This window comes from Anoplophora glabripennis, unplaced genomic scaffold (assembly GCF_000390285.2).
Source record: "Anoplophora glabripennis isolate ALB-LARVAE unplaced genomic scaffold, Agla_2.0 scaffold813, whole genome shotgun sequence".
Taxonomy (NCBI): Eukaryota; Metazoa; Arthropoda; class Insecta; order Coleoptera; family Cerambycidae; genus Anoplophora; species Anoplophora glabripennis.
The window spans coordinates 168,998-190,172 of NW_019416927.1; the positions used below are offsets into that span (position 1 = coordinate 168,998).

At 36.3% G+C, this 21,175-nt stretch overlaps 1 protein-coding gene across 1 annotated transcript in view; it reads left to right on the top strand.

Annotated features, from left to right (window-relative positions):
- Nucleotides 1-17,851, top strand: part of LOC108911006 (replication factor C subunit 4) — a 33,141-nt gene extending 15,290 nt beyond the window's left edge. The window contains exons 6-7 of the mRNA XM_023455695.1: nucleotides 17,565-17,645; nucleotides 17,696-17,851. Of these exons, the coding sequence (XP_023311463.1) occupies nucleotides 17,565-17,645; nucleotides 17,696-17,794 (180 nt within the window). The 3' untranslated portion in view covers nucleotides 17,795-17,851. The remainder of the gene's footprint in view (nucleotides 1-17,564; nucleotides 17,646-17,695) is intronic.
- Nucleotides 17,852-21,175: the final 3,324 nt, after the last annotated feature.

The window sequence follows — 21,175 nt, forward strand, 5'->3', positions numbered from 1 at the left end:
AGCTCGCCCTCTGGCGGTGACAAATGATACTAGCGAAACAAGGTAAACATTTCTTCTGCGTGTGACATTTCGTTTTGTATTTTATTTAAAACTGTGTTTAGTGTTCGTTTTTTGAACATTTTATTAACATGAACATTAACATTGAACATGTTATTTTAAGAAAATAGTGTGAGGAAAACTTCAGCAATTATGGATAGAAAGAAGAAATTGTTAAACTATTATTGTTCAGTTCAAGGTTGCTCCTCATGGTCCAAGAAAAATCCAGAATTAAGTTTTCATCAAACCATTCAAGAAATTTTCAAAATATTGCCGATAAATACTCCCTGAATTTCATGAGGGTTGTTAGTAAGTAAGGGCACTAGTTTGCAGACACAATATAAATTTAAATTAACTTTGCCCAATTTTCCCATATGATCACATGATCAGCGTTAAAAGCTGCCTCTCCTTCTGATATACAATGAGAGTTTTCGTTGGCATATATGTAAATAGGAAATGTATTCCACAACGGATAAGTTCATAGTTATAACCTAATAAAATGTACATTAAATTGTAATGCTAGAGACAAATAAAGTAGACATAAATACTTGCCTTAAAATTTATTTACGAAATATTTGAAACCTATAAGATAACACAAAAGTCAAATAACCGCAGTTTGATAACAAAATTACTAATAATACTGGAAAATAAGACAAATGTTGTTCAAATGAATGTGTAAACACGAACGGCAATCTCAAAATTACCTTGTCTCGGAGCTTACTGCTTTCGCCGCTTGGTGCGCTTGCATCTTAAAAATTATCGCGGATAGATAACAACAGAAGAGGGAATTTGCCCAATGCAGTGCTAAAAGCTCTTAAAATTATTGGTTTGTTCATTTCGCTTTTTGAAAATGCACGTGAGGCATATGCAATAGGCAAATCATGTTCATTAAAATTTTGAGAATGCGGCACCACAAGATTCATTTGTCGCATCTGTTGTATGTAAGTATAAATTGTTTTGTAAAATCTGGATATTGCTGAATTCTTGGACTTATTAGACTTTTTTAAAATTTCGAATGAATTTTGGCATTCTTGCGTCCAATTGAATTGAATATTTTTCCTAGTCAGCTTATTTAATGGTCTTGTAATTTCCGCAAAGTGTGGAATAAATCTCCTATAGTAATTGCAAAGCGCTACGAATCTTTTCACGTCGTCAGCAGATTGAGGCATTGGATATTTATTTATTACGCTATATTTAGAATCGTCAGGTAGAATACCTTTATCTGTAATTTTATGACGTAAATAAGTAACTTTTTTTCTAAAAAAATTGACATTTCTCGGGATTAAGTTTTAAATTATAGCGTCTGCATGTATTACAAATGTTACACAAATTTTTTAACTGATGTTTTTCTGAGCATCCTATAACTATTAAATCGTCCATATATAAAAATGCTTTTTCAGGAGTAATGCCGGCAAAAGCTAGAGACATCATTCTTTGAAAACTGGGCTAACTGAAAGTCCAAATGATAACCTGGTAAATCTGAATGAACCTGAATCTTCGCTAAATGACGTTACATCTCGTGTCATCTAACGCAATTTGATGAAATCCTGAATTCAAGTCGATAACCGAGAACCATTTGGCTCTTCCTAATTGATTTAAAATGTCGTCTATTCGTGGTAGGAGAAATTTATCTGCTACTAATTTTTTATTTAATTGTCTGAAATCAACTACAAGTCTCTATGCTTTGTTACCGTGAACTTTATTAAAGTTTCTGCATACCTAGGACTTATTGTTTGTGAGATATTTCAATTTTAATGAAAATCCAGGCTTAGCGTAGAAATTTAATATTAGCAATAAAAAAATAATTTTAAGGAAGCAGCTTTGGAGAGTGTATTTTAGATCCTTGAAGTTATAAATTATTATATTTGTTGTCACTTAGTATTGTAGAGGGTGTTCAAAAAACTGCTGAATACTTTCAAATTTAAACAGCATAAACTTGGTTATTTTAAATGGGACACCCAGTATATTTTTACTTTGAAAGTTAGGAAATTTAAAACTCTTTCAAACTGTGTATAGGTTCCCTATACCTATCTCTAACGGTATTGGAGATAAGTGTGCCGTTTCGTTTTTTATCGATTTTTTTTGTAAGATGTATCCACGTGTCTTTATCGAGGTCTTTATTGAATTGGTAAAGCGTCAATCATGACAATATTCAAGAAAGTTTTCTAATAAAAAATATTATTTTATAAGCAGAATAATTATAAAAAGTTATTAATTTTGTATAAATATGTTTGTTGTATGTAACTAACTTAAATTAATTAGGAACAACATGAAAAATATTTATTAAAGGAAATTTTACTTTTAGAAGAAACAAAGAAAAATTTTAATTGATGATCGAATTGGTAATCATTCTCTTGAATACAGCATCTTATTTCACAGTATACAGGGTAGGAAAGTACCGATGGTCTTTCTGAAGTTACGTGAGAGCGATAAAGTAAGCCATAGAAATCCATGTGATAGACAAGAATGGGTATAGTGAAGGCGTCTAATAGTCACCGCCCATTTCGCCCTTTCACAAATAAGAAGTGGATCTTATTTGTGGAAGGGCGAAACGGGCGGTGACTATGAGACGCCTTCATTATAGCCATCCTTCTCTATCGCATAGATTTCTATGGCTTACTTTATCGCTCTCAGGTAACCTCAGATAGACCATCGGTACTTTCCTACCCTGTACTAATCAATCAGTATGGAATCTTAAATGATTTATGAATGAATTCCGTATGGCAATTTTAAATACCCCCACCCTAGGAAAACTCGCTAAGAATATGGCGGATCCTTCGAGCATATACTACTGGAGGCATGCCATTGCGAAAATTGTGGCAGTACATGCTGTTTCACTCTAGCACGCCGCGATTGGTTGGAAATGAATGCTCCAACCAATATTTAAGAAAGTTTTCTAATAAAAAATATTATTTTATAAGCAGAATAATTATAAAAAGTTATTAATTTTGTATAAATATGTTTGTATGTATGTAACTAACTTAAATTAATTAGGAATAACACATGAAAAATATTTATTAAAGGGAATTTTACTTTTAGAAGAAACAAAGAAAAATGTTAATTGATGATCGAATTGATTATCATTCTCTTGAATACAGCATCTTATTCCACAGTATACTAATCAATCGGTATGAAATCTTAAATGATTTATGAATGAATTCCGTATGGCAATATTTAAATACCCCCACCCTAGGAAAAGTCGTTAAGAATATGGCGGATCTTTCGAGCATATACTACTGGAGGCATGCCAGTAAAAATTGTGACCATTCCTATACAAATGGATTTTGTCAACAGGAAAATAAATTATTATTATTATTATGATCTCCTGAGGCCCCTCTTAGGGGGGCGTAGCTCCCTTAGGAAGCATTTTTCCAACATTGTTTATAGGAAAATATAATCTTATTTTTGATCGTAGAATCTATTATACACACTAATTATGGGACACCCTGTAATCGGAGTGTCCCATAATGATAAGTTTAGATAACTTTCATGGTGTATTCTACCAATGAAAATAATCAAGTTTTGCCCTATAAACATTTTTGATAGGACGCTTCCCTACGGTTAAAAGTTTCAAATATGTAGGTATGTGTAAATTCAGTATCTAATATTTTGAAAGCTGCGGTTGATATAGAGAACTTTCATCTTGCATGTACAGGGTGATCAGATCAAATCGGTAAATATAACAATTGTTCAAGAATAAACTGCCTTTTGCTCATCATTAAAATATATTTAACATGAACTTTATTTAGTAATTTTTATTTAATGCCGTTGCTTTAATGTGTATGAACAACGGAAATATTTCTTAATAAATTATATGTATTTGTGTCTTAGCAATTCTCATGCTTAGGTGAAATATAAGCACATCTTATAATATAAACTAACACTAAAACTAACTGCATATTTTTATAAATTGAGAAAATTATTATTAAAAGTTTTATTGTTCAAACAACAAATAGAATCCGGTATCTTTCAGACCAAAATAGAAAGTGCGGAGAATTTTGTTTCCGGATATAACCTTGATCATGACCTTAAGTTTCAAAAGTCATTTGAAGTCCATTCTAGTATTTTGCAGGCAAAACTTTAATCTTGTTCATATTTTTCTTTTTGATATGTGGGGATCGCCATTATTTTCCAGAATAACCATTAACCCTTTGCGGCATGCATTTTTTATTCAAATATTTTTGAACTAGACTAGCTCAGAATTTAGTTAAATCCGATACGGCGCATCCAATATGTCGAATACTCGGCTCGACCTTGAGTTTTAACGTAGGTTGAAGCATTTTCCATTTCCATATGAATATTAAAAATGTTTACCAAAAATGGTCGGCCATATTGGATTTGAATATTTTCAAATTCTGACTTCACATTAGCGATCAGCGCCCTCGTAAACCCCCGGGTACACTATTCGGCAAGACGGAAATGAATTTTGCAACAAAAAACTAAAATGACCTTCAAATGACCTTCAAATGCCCTTGAAGGTTGTGGTCAAGGTCATAGTCGGATGTAAAATTTTCTGCTCTTTTCATTTCTGGCGTCAAAAATATGTTTCCATTTGAAAAGATCAACTTGACCTTGAAATGACCTTAAAAGTCATGGTCAAGGTCACCATTAGATGTCCCCCTCAAAACTCTAAAACTTTTATTTGAAAAATTTTTTCATTAAGCCCTTAACTTATGAGATATTCACGTGTATTTTTTAAAATGGGAGACCCGGTATAGTCGACTATTAAAAAGAAGATTCAAGAAGTTATCAATATACAGGGTGTCACGGTACTTGATACAAAAAAGTCGAGTACAAATAGATGAAGTCAAAATAATATCAGTTCTTCGTATAAATTTTTTTCATACAGGCCTTCGTTAACGAGTTGCGGGCGTGATGCAAATTTGGAGATCGATAACACATACGTACAGCTCGTTTTTGATGTTTTAAGTAAAACTTCGTTATGACCACAACGCCCAATGCCCAATAAAAAATTCAAAACAAAAAATGGTGGAGGTGCGGCTCGATCTGCACTGTGACATAATCACAAATATTTCCTGAACTGTTAATTTTAGCGAGTTGAACCAAAAGAGTATTATCGGTAGCAAATTATTCAGGGAACTTATTTTTGATGCAGTAAGATTGCGATCGTCATCTATGCAAAAATTCTGGGTCAACCATTCTAACCCTACGTACAGGGTGTCCCGGCCTCGAGTACAAATAGATGAGGTCAAAATAATATCAGTTCTTCATACAATTTTTTTTCATACGGACCTTCGTTTACGAGTTACGGGCCCTCAAAGATAAAAATTAAAGTTATTTTTATTTAGTCTCTAAACCATTAACTTCAGCAAATTTGGTGATCGATAACACATGCGTACAGCTTGTTTTTGATGTTGTAAGTGAAACTTCATTATGCGCCAGGGACGGACTACGTCCAATGGTTGACCCAGAATTTTTGCATAGATGACGATCGCAATCTTACTGCATCAAAAATAAGTTCCCTGAATAATTTGCTACCGATAATACTCTTTTGGTTCAACTCGCTAAAATTAACAGTTCAGGAAATATTTGTGATTATGTCACAGTGCAGATCGAGCCGCACCTCCACCATTTTTTGTTTTGAATTTTTTATTGGGCATTGGGCGTTGTGGTCATAACGAAGTTTTACTTAAAACATCAAAAACGAGCTGTACGTATGTGTTATCGATCTCCAAATTTGCATCACGCCCGCAACTCGTTAACGAAGGCCTGTATGAAAAAAATTTATACGAAGAACTGATATTATTTTGACTTCATCTATTTGTACTCGACTTTTTTGTATCAAGTACCGTGACACCCTGTATATTGATAACTTCTTGAATCTTCTTTTTAATAGTCGACTATACCGGGTCTCCCATTTTAAAAAATACACGTGAATATCTCATAAGTTAAGGGCTTAATGAAAAAATTTTTCAAATAAAAGTTTTAGAGTTTTGAGGGGGACATCTAATGGTGACCTTGACCATGACTTTTAAGGTCATTTCAAGGTCAAGTTGATCTTTTCAAATGGAAACATATTTTTGACGCCAGTAATGAAAAGAGCAGAAAATTTTACATCCGACTATGACCTTGACCACAACCTTCAAGGGCATTTGAAGGTCATTTGAAGGTCATTTTAGTTTTTTGTTGCAAAATTCATTTCCGTCTTGCCGAATAGTGTACCCGGGGGTTTACGAGGGCGCTGATCGCTAATGTGAAGTCAGAATTTGAAAATATTCAAATCCAATATGGCCGACCATTTTTGGTAAACATTTTTAATATTCATATGGAAATGGAAAATGCTTCAACCTACGTTAAAACTCAAGGTCGAGCCGAGTATTCGACATATTGGATGCGCCGTATCGGATTTAACTAAATTCTGAGCTAGTCTAGTTCAAAAATATTTGAATAAAAAATGCATGCCGCAAAGGGTTAATGGTTATTCTGGAAAATAATGGCGATCCCCACATATCAAAAAGAAAAATATGAACAAGATTAAAGTTTTGCCTGCAAAATACTAGAATGGACTTCAAATGACTTTTGAAACTTAAGGTCATGATCAAGGTTATATCCGGAAACAAAATTCTCCGCACTTTCTATTTTGGTCTGAAAGATACCGGTTTCTATTTGTTGTTTGAACAATAAAACTTTTAATAATAATTTTCTCAATTTATAAAAATATGCAGTTAGTTTTAGTGTTAGTTTATATTATAAGATGTGCTTATATTTCACCTAAGCATGAGAATTGCTAAGACACAAATACATATAATTTATTAAGAAATATTTCCGTTGTTCATACACATTAAAGCAACGGCATTAAATAAAAATTACTAAATAAAGTTCATGTTAAATATATTTTAATGATGAGCAAAAGGCAGTTTATTCTTGAACAATTGTTATATTTACCGATTTGATCTGATCACCCTGTACATGCAAGATGAAAGTTCTCTATACCAACCGCAGCTTTCAAAATATTAGATACTGAATTTACACATACCTACATATTTGAAACTTTTAACCGTAGGGAAGCGTCCTATCAAAAATGTTTATAGGGCAAAACTTGATTATTTTCATTGGTAGAATACACCATGAAAGTCATCTAAACTTATCATTATGGGACACTCCGATTACAGGGTGTCCCATAATTAGTGTGTATAATAGATTCTACGATCAAAAATAAGATTATATTTTCCTATAAACAATGTTGGAAAAATGCTTCCTAAGGGAGCTACGCCCCCCTAAGAGGGGCCTTAGGAGATCATAATAATAATAATAATTTATTTTCCTGTTGACAAAATCCATTTGTATAGGAATGGTCACAATTTTTACTTAAAAACTAACACTAAACATTACCTACACTGAACATTACTTACCATCGAAAAACTCTTGCAAACTATAAAAAACTTTTCTCGTAAGATAGTCCTTTAAGGACCTTTTGAAAATTGATGTTATCAATATGTTTTATCGAAGTAGGCAACATATTAAAAATTTTCAAACCCAAATGAGTGGGATAGTTGTATGTTAATACATATTTACAAGGCGGTACGTGAAAATTGTCCTTAGACCTTGTATTCTTTTGGTGAATAGATTGTCGTATTCCACCCTTCGAGCGAGCTTCAGGATTTCAGAACACCCAGTATATTCATAATAGTCTTGTACCTACGGATATGCCGGAGACCGCTGAATTGAAAAGGAGGCGAAACAATCATATTCCCCTCCCTTTCCAATCCAAACCACAAACCCGCCACGGTTGCGAAACTAATCGCCGTCGACCGGGCAAATCAAAAAAGCCGCCACGGTATCATTTCAGACGTCGAACTCGATACCGTCGAGGAACAATTTCCGCGACTCTGCATCTCAATGCAGACGTCGCCCCATAACCCGACATCGATCCTCCCGGCGATAGACCAATTTCACCGATGTTTCCAATGTCAACCGCATCGCGACCGATCTTGCCTGGGTCTTCCATCCCGGCGCATAGTGTCCACTGCCGCGACTCTCGCAACCTGCAGACGAACCCCGGGACGCTTCAAGACGATATTTGGAAACAATCATCAGAATTTTTACCACACTTTCGAAATGGTCAAGGACGCTATCGCCAATAACTCCAAAAGTTATTAAGCGATCGGTGTCAAAATTTAATGCAGCACTCCTCAAGTAGCTGAAATAGCTGACATTATCTCACTAAATTTCGTCCGAATCGAATGAGCCAAAATGCCGTTATACGGGAAAACGCGGATTTCACGTTTTCCGCGTTTTCTGCCGTTCCGCTCATTCGATCTCGGCCGAACCCTCCAACCACACTAAAGCATCCCTAGGTGGTTGTCATATCCAAATTCGAGCCGAATCGCGCGACTACTAACGGCCAGCTAAGCCATAATAGGTTTTCACGTCTTCATAGCTGCCGCCGAAAGTGTCCGCGAGATCTCTGCCGAACCCTCCAACCACGGCACTACTTCATGCCTTGCATCATCAGTCCACTGTTCAATAAAATCCATCCAGTAATAAGACCTCCGTGAGCCCTTTTACGAAGACGGGGAAAATTTCACCGATGTTCCCAATTTCCCCGTCTTTGGGCCGAAAGGACCGTCTTCCGAAGGTCCCATCGCTCTGGCGGTTGGATGCGATGCTCGGTAGCCTAAGCCGAGACCGCGGGTAGAGTTTTTCCCAAACCGGGAAAAAACTCCAAAATCCCCGACACCGACATCGACTATCCGGAGAGGTCAGAGGGGAACGAGTCCCGACGTCGACAGCGACGACAAGCGCTTTTTGCTGGAAATTTTGGCGGACAATTCAAGCCCGGTCCGCCAAAAGTATGGAGATTGGAAAAAGGCGAACGAACGTCTACTTCCGACGTTTGCAGTTCATTAGTGGGAGTGCATAGCGCGAAGATAGCGATGTAAAGCGAATTGTAACAAACGATATCTATGGTAAATGTCTTGTATATGTTAATAGAATTCTTGTCTGTTAAGTCTATTCAATAAAACTGTTAACATATCTTCCACGGTTTGATTGAAAAAACCCTGTCATCAAGCTCAAGAACTTTGGAGCTCGAGCTCACAGGCTCGCTTCACGAGGCTTCCGTCGAGGCTGCCATTCCTCGACGTGATATTTATAGTGCCTGGCAACCACTACTCGCTTCACGAGATATACCACCCGAGGTAGCCTAGCCTGTGGTGAAGACCTTGTTCGATAGCCCCCTACATCGAAACAGAGGTACATTTCCAGGATCCATTTGAGACCTGCGACACCGTCTGAGACTGATCACCTCCGACGAAGATCCTGTGCGATAGCCTCCTGCATCGACACAGCGATACTCCAGGCTCCTCCAGAGACCTGCATACCGTTCGAGGTTGCGAACCTCCGACGAAGACTTTGATTCCGATCGTGCCGGCTCCATCGAGAGACCCGCACCTCGGTACAGAGTACATACATAGGCTCCTATTAGACCTATTCAATCAGACGATTGATGAACCCCTGCGACGCGACTTCGATATCCAGTGCTACGAGGATTGGTGCCCTCGAAGGTACAACAAATAAATTAGATCGTGATTCTTTGATCAAGACTGAGCTGGACGAGACCTCGTCCCAAATCGAAGAGACCAGCGGTTACACGGACTGCCCTCACACCTGTTTGCCGGCGAAAGATATCTCGACATTCGGGATGAAAAAGGAAATGGCCTCCTTCCCCAACGTTATCTCGATGCTGCGTGAAGAGCCTGAGGGACCGAAGGTGGTAGCTCGCGGAAGTACGCGGCGCAGCCACAGCGCCGTACGCGTTGAGGTCCGCTGCTACGCGGGTTACTGATACCACCTCGACCACCCCTCACGGCGCACTCACGGAGCCGAGTAGCACTCATGAGTTACAACGAAGTGGGTCACCCACAGATACTCGGGACGAGGTTCAACTTACGTACCCACTGGTAGGGTCCGGGGAATCCCATGAGTCCAACCACGGTTCGCGGTCCGGCCCCGATAGCGGCCTACCTCCGATATCGGGTGTCCCGGAACGTGGAGTCGTCGGCGACGACGTTACAGTTTATTCAGCTTTTTCACGAAATGGTATCCAGCGGGAGCAATACGCATCGCGTTCGGGTGCCATGGTAAGCGAAAACGTCTTAGCCGACTACGTCGTAGGTGACGAAGCCGGCCTTTTTTATCAAAGCAATTCTGGTACGTCGCCCGTCCACTCTCAGGATTTCCCCCGAACATACGATCACCGCCTAAGTGGTCCTTATTTAGAAAGTCTAACCCGACCCGCCGCTCAACGTGGGACTCGACATTCTTCGTCGAGATCTCGCCCGCGAGCTCGTGTCCTAGACACCACGTCTGTAGGTCATATCCACCACCGACTACAGCCATCGGAGAATATACTACGACCTGGCGTCGATAGTGACGATCCCCGCGAATTCCGTACGTTTTTGCCGCGGAACCCGGTCAAGGGAACTGACATCCCAGATCATAGGTTGCGACGTGGTTTCCAACGTGGAGCTCGATTAGAACTCGCGATGTCTCCACCGAGGGCCCATGCCGACCAAACACAACCTGCAGATCATATTCCACGACATGGCGCTCGACGTGGGGCTCGAAGTCCTGCTTCGACGTCTTCGCGGCGAGCCCATGTTGCCAATTCTCATAATTCTCAAATATTAGGCACAAACGATCAAAGAATACCACATGGCACCCAACGTGGGGGCTCGATTCGAACTTCCGATGTCTCCACCGCGGACCCATGTCGATTCAACACTACGCGAAGATCAAAGAATACGATGTATTTAAAATAAAATTTATTTTATTCTTAAAAACAAAAACACAGAGCTCGAACAAATATAAACTAAACACAGTTAAAATTTTAAAATTATTAAACAATTCTCTACAGGAATAATTAACAGGTACACCAGCGAGACATCTAATAATGCGTTTCTGTGCTACAAACACGTCCATGGTGTGAGCACTTGGTCCCCAAAAGCATATGCCCTATCGCAACCTTGAAGATACTTGTGCATGGTAAACCATGGTAAGGTGCTTTTGTGAGAGGAGGGTGCGTATATTTCTTAATAAGAAACAAACCGAATTCAGTTTAGAAGCTAATTGAACACAATGCTCTTTCCAACCGAGACACTCGTCAATTGTTACGCCCAAGAACTTTATTTTACTATCAAACGATAGTGATTCTGAGCCATTTAATGCTATGCTTAAACTAACAAATTACAAACGATGACTTAAAAAGGATTTTATCCAGTCCAATGCTGTCCCTCGTATACCATATGAATTAAGTTTATCTAGTAGCTTGTTATGCCCTGCTGAGATCACAAAAGATCACAACAGGGCATTCACCCGCTTCCAAGAACTCCAAAATCCTTGTGTAGAAATTATGTATTGCTGTTTGCGTAGACATATTGGCCCTAAATCCATGTTGATTTTTTGTGAATAAATTATGTTTAGCGACAAATGTTAGGATGCGCTCTAGAAAACAGTACTCAAAAATTTTAGAAAATGTAGAAGCGAGAGTTATTGGCCTGTAATTTTGCGGGTTCGTAGGATCTTCTTTCTTATAGACTGGCAAGATTTTTCCAACCTTCAGTATAGTAGGAAAGCATCCTGTGGAAAATGACAAGTTCACTAGATATGTGAGTGGTTGTGTAATAAAAGGTATAACCTTTTTTAGTACAGACATTGGTATCTGGTCCAAGTGAGGTTTTATTTTTCAGTTTAGTAGTTAATAAAATAACAGCTCTTTTTCTACGAAAGGATTCAAAAACAGAGAATAATTATTATTTGGAATATTAAACTGAGTACTAGTGGCATATAAATCACCTTTAGGTATTTTATCTAAAATCTTTTTCGGAGCTTCAAGAAAAAAAGTATTAAAAGCCGAGGCCACTTTATCAGGATCATTACAAACTACACCATTGTTTATGATAGATATATTTTGCAGCCTTTTATTTTTATTTGATAATTCAGATACTAAGTTCTATGCTGTTTTAGAAACATTATCAGACATATAGATTTTATTTTGATAAAACATCCTCTTTGTATTATCAACTAATTTGACATGCTCCCTTTTAGCTTGCTTGTATTTAGATAGTAACAGTGGACATGTATTCCTCAATAGACACATGTCCCTGAGTCTTACACTGGATTCTCTTACCACAGTATTTATCCAGTTCTTTTTTTATTTTTACCATTATCATAAACCTTTTTTAACGTAAAGAAAATGTCAAAATAATACATAAATATATTTAAAAAGCAGTCAAAAGCACCATCCATAGAATGCATTTCGTACACATCATCATATTTTCAAAGTATTTCCAAAACCAGTTAACGTATCATTATGAATTTTGGTATGTTCTAACGAACTACACGAAAACTGTTTAAAAATTTTAGTCAGGGGTGTCTCGGGCAGGGGAACTCACGGGTAAAATGCGCCCCCAATTTTTTGCATGTCAATATTTTCAAATTTAAACATCAAATTATGATAGTTTTTCACAAAGAAGAATGTTTTCTTGATTTACTTCGATAAAGTGCTTCTTTTTCGAGATAAATCGATTTTAAAGTTTTATTACATAATCTCAAAAATGGAAAATAATCTTGGCGAATTAGACCAAACACATGCCTGTTTAAAAAATCGGGCCTACGTCGAATTTTATGAGCTTCAAATTAAGTAAAAAATGCACAGATTAAAAGCCTTTGTACAGGTCGAGCGTCATATTGTTTATAACAAAAGAAAAAAATTGCTCTCAGTTTTTCGCTTATATCTCCGAAAATAAGCTTCTAATCGACATGAGGTATACTTATCGATTTTGTTCCTGAAGAAATTTGCTACAAGACTTTTGCGAAAGCTCGCAACATTTTCTTACAGTGCAAAATTAGCGGCAAAAAAAATATGCAAAATTTTCAGCATTAAATAAAAAGAACGAATTTGACTGAACTTGGATGAAACTACTGGAAAAGATAACTGTTGGTGTGCTCAACAAATACCCGCAATCTGGACCCCCAATTTCAAAAAGGCAGCCTATTGCAAAATTATAAAGTCGAAAACGCGAGCGCGTATATCTTCTGCCCAAGTCACGGTATCGAAATTTGGTAAAAAAAAAGGGATCAAAAGGTAATTACATTATCTCGCGTTTGTGTAAATTTCATATTTTTAAATTGCAAAATAAAAGAATTATAAATAAAAAAACCAAAAAAAAACAGTAAATAAAGCTATGCGATATATTAAAAAATCGCCGAGAAAGGTTTTTAGTTACGTTTTTTTTTTTGGTTTTTTGTTAATAACTTTTATTTTGCATCTTAAAAATCTGAAATTTACCCACACGCGAGATAATGTGACGCGGACACGGACCTTTCGATCCTTTTTTGCCGAATTTCAATATCTTGACCTGGGCAGAAGATATACGTGCTCGCGTTTTCGGCTGTATAATTTTGCAATAGGCCGCTTTTGAAATTGGGCAAAAGACCAATTTTTTTTCTGTTGTTATAAACAATATGACGCTCGACCTCTACAAATACACAAATTTAGGCTTTTAATCTCTGTTTTTACTTAATTTTAAGCCCATAAAATTCGACGTAGGCCCGATATTTGAAAAAACCTAATACGCCCTGACTAAAAGGATTACATGAATAGCTAGGCCGTGAAAACAAACGTTTGTTTACTTGAATTAATTTGACAGATTATTATTAAACTCAAATTTTTGCTTTCACTTTACGGTGCTGTCAGAGAACACTATATCCAACGAGAAGCGACAGAATCGGCGGTTCCTTTGATGTTTTGTGGTCACGCTAGAGTCGACCGATTTGACGGAAACACAATCGTTTACACTGAGAGAAGTTACACTTTTGAATAGATGTACACTGAACGAACTGCATCAGTATCAAACATTATTCATATAATATAAGGATAACTGTGGTAAAATGTAGATAAATTAGGTATAATATATAAAAAAAATAAAACAAGATGTTTTACAACTAATATTTTTATTAAACAGATATAATATTGTTCTGCAATATTTGAAATAGTTTTTTAAAAATAGGTACCTGACAATGCAATAACTTCTTTGGGATAATCTTCCACAATTTTTGCCTCTAGCTCTTCTTGCCCATTTATAAGTTGAGGAAACTGTATAGGTATTCCGTTTGGCAATAAGGTTATTCTTACATTCCCTTTACCAATATATTTGGTTTCGAAATGGTGTTCACAAAGCCTGTAATTCTTATATACATCCACAATCCTAGGCAATAATATTCACACTCGAACACTACAAACAAAAATAAAAATTCTCCTAAAGATATTCTCTATACTTATGCAATACCATATTACAAGAAAACATATCACATTATTTTAAAAATCAAAATACTTTTTCTGATTTACATTTTATAGGTAGGTACTTAAAATAATAATAATAACCTTTCTACTCCTTACGTAATCTCAAAAGGGTTGATTCTTCACTAGTTTTGGATGAACAATCGCAAAAAGCACAATAATAACCATGCATTTTATTGATTTCAAGTTGATTCTAATAGTAGATGGAAACGAAATGCAATACAAATAAATCCACTAACAATTAACATTATACAACACAACTGTCCACCGCCAATAAACTATTACTCGTTTCTTCTATTTATATTTGACGGCTGACAGCCACTGACAACTGACAACAACACAACCCAATTCGCGCATGCGCATACGAAAACTGTTAACGCAGAAAGCCTTGCTGTCGCTTCTCGTTGATATAGTGTTCTCTGGTGCTGTATTAATCTAAAGAAAACAATAAGCAGACATTCATTTTGTGTATGGATTTTGTAATGGGAGAGCACAAGCGCCACAAAGGGAATAACTAACGGCGATACCCGATCGGAGGCAACCTGGACGTAGAATATTTTCTACGGTCCATAGACGATTAACGGAAAATGGATCTTTTAAAAAATTGCGCGGTCAAGGAAGGCCACCAAATGATTATAATTTTGGAAATGCCTTAAATCAATTTGATGATCATCCTAATATCAGCATCCGCACAGTGTCAAAAACCACTAATATTCCACGAACAATAGTACATGATGAGAAATATAAGAAACGTGTATTAAAACTAGTCCAAAGCTCTCATTTTAGCTTTCACGAATGGTCACTATCCAAGGCCTTTATCCTCATTATTATTAGAGGCTACAAGACGTAAAAAATGAAGACTTTATGCGTAGGATCGAATTTTCTCAGTGGATCATTCATAATGAAATAAGCTTATGTTAATTCTCTGGACCGAGGAGGCGACTTTCACCAGAAATGGAGCTCTTAATTTTCACAATATCCACTATTGGGCTAATGATAATCCGAAGGTAGTTCGGCGTAATAATTTCCAACACAGGATTTTGTTTCTGTAGTAAATTACTGATAGTTTGCAAACTATTTCTAATATGCATGCACGGATGTCAACAGTCTACAAACGGTTTGTGATTTAAACGATGCAAGAACGGTTTCTAAATTTGTAGTTTGAGGTGAAGAAGATGGACATGAGATATAACCTCTAAATGTAAATAGATATTTTTCGAAAACGAAGCATTTTATAGAAGTAAATCTAGAGTCCATTTTTTTTGTAAAAACCCATTTCTATCATAGTTTTATGTTTACATTTGAAAGATTCTAGAAACTAGTTTATGAAGGGCTGTGTCGAGTGATCTGCCTGCCCGATAGGCATGTTGGTATAGTTTTTCCGAAGTCAATTGAAGAACCAATATCTTCAAGGTATGTACCAGGCCCAGTCGCTAAGCAGCAACTCGGCATTGAAATATTTGAAAAACTTGTTCCCACATTTATTTATCCATACCCATATACAGATCTGGTCGAACGAAAACTGCAGGTGGTAGAAATGTATACGCTCAGTTGAAGAATGAGCGTGCGGGCAAAGAGCAATGCGCACTGTTTCTCTGGTCCATTGCGTTGTCAAAATTCAGTTGTCGACTAGTCGCCTAGCAGTGCAGTGCGGATATGCGGAATTTGGTGTGATTCAGATAATTTATTATAGGCACCCTTCTATTAATCATTCATATTACAATTGCGAAAGGGAAAAATAAGAGGGATATTTGGTTTAGTAATATCATTACAACATGGCATTTTGTAGACCTTTTGAAAGGGAACAAAATAAACAAAATAAAATTGTTTGGGGAATTAAATAATTAAAATATGTTGTTGGTCAAATAAACATATTATAGAAATTTTCTACACATTATATATAAATTATTATAATATTCTACCTTTAGGAGAAAACTTTTTTAGGAACGCCCATGAAACTCATTAAATTTGATTGCTCGTTTTTTTTTGCATGTTCAACTGACTTCGGAAGAACTATACCTGTGTAGAGGATTTGCCCTTAACACCTCTTTCTTTATATGCCTATCAACTATTCTCTCCAACGTTTTCAGGAGGAAAGATGTTAAACTTATCGGGCGATATGCCTTTGCCTGGGCGTATGATCAACGCCATGGTTTAGGAATAAACGCCACGTTCGTCGATCTCCATGTTAGTGGTATATAACCAAGTGCAATGCTGGTTCTGAATATGTGATTTAAGACAGGAGTTAGACAGTCCACCCCCTGTTGTAACAGTACGGTTAGAATTACATCAGCTCCTGGCGATTTAAATGGGTCAAAGGAACTTATTGCCCATCTTATTCGTGACTGGCTCACCACCATCTTGGCAACCTCCCAGTTATGTTCATCTCCGTGGTTTAATAACCTGGAGCCTGGAAAGTGAGTATTTAGAAGTAACTTCAATGTCTCCCCTCCAGTTTTGGTATGTTCTCCATTCGCTCTCGTCTTAAGAGCCCCAAGTTTCGAATTACTGTTCTTAGAGAGAAGTTTCTGGAGTTTGGCACACTGTGGGACACTATCAATGTCCTCATAAAACTTCCTCCATCATTCTCTCTTCGCTTTTCTAATTTCTTTATTATACTCAGTGAGGGTTGTTTTATAAGCCTCTCACTCTCCTGTCCGCTTTGCTCTATTAGTTTCCTTGCCTGCCTCCTTAACAGTGTGAGTTCCTTACTCCACCACGGTACGGTGTGCTTATAGGACCTCACCTTGATAGGACAGCTTTCATGTAATCCTTTTCCATTCTTGAGATTATGTAATAAAACTTTAAAATCGATTTTTCCCGAAAACGAACCATTTTATCGAAGTAAATCAAGAAACACATATCTATCATAGTTTTGTCTAAATTTGAAAATATTGACATGCACATTTTACCCGTGAGCCCCCCTGCCTGAGACATCCCTGACTAAAATTTTGAAACAGTTTTCATGCAGTTCGTTAGAACATTCACTGAGTGTCCAACATACCAAAATTCATAATGATAAGTTAACTGGTTTTGGAAATATTTGAAAAAATATGATCTGAAGTCCCATTTAGGGGGGTGTAGTTCCCTTAGGAAACATTTTTCGACCCTTGTTTATAGGAAAAATTAGTCTTATTTTTGCACACTAATTATGGGACACCCTGTATATGTATATATTGCAAGATATTTCAATTATTTTTTTCAGATTCTCGAGCAGCTCAATGAAATACTTGTTACTGAAGAATTAAATGACTCCCAGAAAGCTATTATAGGGGAGAAAATTGGAGTAAGTTTGTACATTTACTATTTCTTTGTTTACTATCCTCTAATTTCCAGGTAGTTGGTTATCGTCTACAAGATAGCAGTTCAGAATATATCCAGTTGTTGGATCTTGGGATGGCTATTATTAAGGCTTACACATTACAATTAGAATAATTATGTGTTTTATACTTTCTTATAAATAAAATCTAATTAAACATTTATTTTATGAGATATTATAAAATTTTTTTTGGTTTATATTACTTGCAAGAAAAGTTTTTTATTGGAAATAAAAGTAGGTATAATAAATATTAAACTTTATTTGTTTTGTTTACTAAATCTTTAATACAAATTTAAAATTAAGAGATTTCTTGTTATACTTTCATGAAATGATGGAAAATATATTTTATGGAATGAAGGTGTATAAAATCGTGATTTTTTAAACTTCTCTTAAATACGGTTTCTTATAGAAAAATAAATTTTGTCATGGGCATGGACTTAGCACTAATAAAACGCCACTATTTCAATATAATACTGAGTTTATGTTGATTTACAAAGGTGCAGTATGAGATAGGTACAACAGTTCCTTTAGAAATTAATTTAATGTACTGTACCAGTAGATAGCCGGTTCTGGACCAGGAGGTGACGTGGCAAGGTTACCTGGGGTCAAGGTCATGCCAAGGTCACATGGGGTCAAGGTCTTGTCAAGGTCACCACATGGTCAGCGTCCATCGAGCTTGAAGGTCCACCTTGTGGTCATTGGCTTCTGGGGTGACCGTGAAGAGTTCTTGAGCTGGATAGTGGCATGCAAGAAGTGTCATGGCGGCATGGAAGTGACGTCACATGGCCAGTTGGTGGTAAATTTAAAATTCAATCACGATAAGGGGAGGTCAATGACCTCCAAACAGCATTGCGTCATTCTTATCTGGTATTGCATCATTCGAGATCAAGTTTCTGTAGGTTCAGACCTGTTTTCTACTGGTTCAGACCTGTTTTCTACTGGTTCAGGCCTGTTTTTAGCATAAACTGTAGCCTGATATTTTATTTCCTTTATAATTGCAGTGTTAGCAAAAATTGCAACTTGATAGTCTATTTCCTTTAATACTGCCACGCTAGCATAAACTTTAACCTGATATATTATTTCCTTTAACAGCATTGCGTCATTCTTATTCGGTATTGCATCATTCTAGGCCAAGGTCATGTCAAGATCATGGAACTCTGGTCGTCTGGTGTCGAGGTCACCTCAAGGTCATGTCAAGGTTATCGACCTCCGGTAGCCTGGGGTCAAGGTCATCGACCTCTGGTCGTCTGGGATCAAGGTCATCGATCTCTGGTCGTCTGGGGTCAAGGTCATCGATCTCTTCCCGTCTGGGTCGAGGTAATCGACCTCTGGTCGTCTGGGGTCAAGGTCATCGACCTCTGGTCGCCTGGGGTAGAGGCTTGACATGACCTCGATGTCGATGACCTTGACACAAGTCATCGACCTCTGGTCATCTGGAGTCAAGGTCATCGACCTCTGTTCGTCTGGGGTCAAGGTCATCAATCTCTGGCCGCCTGGGTCAAGGTCATCGACCTCTGGTCGTCTGGGGTCGAGGTCATGTCAAGATCATCGTCCTCTGGTTGTCGGGGGCCAGGGTCATGTCAAGGTCATCGACATCTGGTTGTATGGGGTCAAGGTCACCTGGGTCAAGGTCACCTCAATTTAAGACCTGTTTTCTACAGGTTCAGACCTGCTTTTTAGTATAAACTGTAACCTGATATATTATTTCCTTTATAATTGTAGTGTTAGCAAAAATTGTGGACACGTAGCGTATAGACAGCATGCGAAAGAATAACGAACGTTGGCCGGATGTAATAAGAGTCAAATTGATGATATATTGTAACAAGTAGAAATTGAAATACAATAAATAATGACATGTTAGATAGATGGTGACAAGTTAGTAAAGATGATTTAGTTGACAGCGAGATGAAATTTAACAATCTAATATAATAGTAAAAGTAGAATGAAATCTCTGTATAGAGGAATTAAAAGTGTCTATAAAAGAAATCAATGTAGTTAAAAAAAGGAATTAAAAGGTATTAAATTTGGTAAAGTAAAATTGTATAAATTAATAAAGGTATATGATCGGTTGATATTGAATACGATATATCCAAAATTATTGTAAATAGAGATAAGAGTGCGGTGAAAGGAAATAGAAAAAAGTGGTTATGTAGAGAAAATAAATAGTGAGAGGAGAATTAAGAAAGGAAAAGTCAAATTGGAAGATATTAAAATTGGAGCCATTAAAATAAGTTGAAAATCAAAAGAATTGAAAAAAATTACTGAAGATTAAAAAAGGAATCCCATAAAATAACAAGAAAAGAGCAAGTATTGAAGAGAGGAAGAGTGGCAGAGAAAAGCATTCAGCACAGCGACAGTGTGGGACAGTTAAAAACAAATAAGAAAGAAGCAACCAGGAAGAGTCAAGAAATATGAAATAATTTATTTGGCATAAAGGAAAGTTGGTTTAAATCGAAACTAACAGATAAACCAAGAAAATTACAATACTGTCAGATAATTAGAATATTATTTTCATTGTCGTAGACAAATAGAAAAGGAAAGGCCAGGAGAGGTGACGCAAACAGTAGCAATCTAAGGAGGACAGTAGCAAATAGAATAAAGAAAAGACAAATTGGAGGAGAGTTCAAAAACGGAAAGGAAGGATAGGTTACAGGAAGGAGGAGACAGAAAGGACATCACGACTAAGAAAACGCAGACAAATAGACAAAGTGTAGGATAGGTAATCATAACCAAAAATTGTATAGAATAAGGAATTAGAATTTAGTTATCTTAGTGTAGATAGGGACCTAGGAAAGATTGTTATAAATTGTTAACTGTTGGGATAATACACAAAGTTCAAACTCAATTAAGCATTCCTATTTTTTTTTAAACAAACACATTTAAATACCTAATATTTTTTTTTAATAAATTTCAATAGCTTTCGAACCAACTACTGAGATTTCAAGTGCTCGATAAAATTTTTTTTTATCATTCAATTATGGTTTGAGAATAATTAAAAAAAAATATATAAAAAATAACGTTATCTTTAAAGACTAAAAATCAAAATTAAGTGTGATATTAAAAGAGGTTGTTTGGGGTAAGTATAGAATATAATTTTTATAGATTTTAAGAATACTATAAAAAAAATCAAAATTTAAACAATTTAATACATTTCACATATAAACTTGATCTTTATAATACTATAAATTGGCTATAACATTAAATTTTTCATTTCATTACAAATATCAAACACAATTAAATTATCATCAATATAACACAAAATTTAATAATTATTTATAGTATTATAATATATACAGCGTGGTAAAAAAGTTCTGCATAAAATTCATATTTTCGTTAAACAATTTTTTTTTCGAAAAACGGTGAGACCCGTCGATTTTTATTTGATCCAGGGCACCTTGTTATGTGGAAAAATTTTTTTTTCGATAATCCACTTACGGCAGCGATGACATAATTTTTTTTTTAATGACCGCATATTTTTTTCGTTCGAAATTGATGAC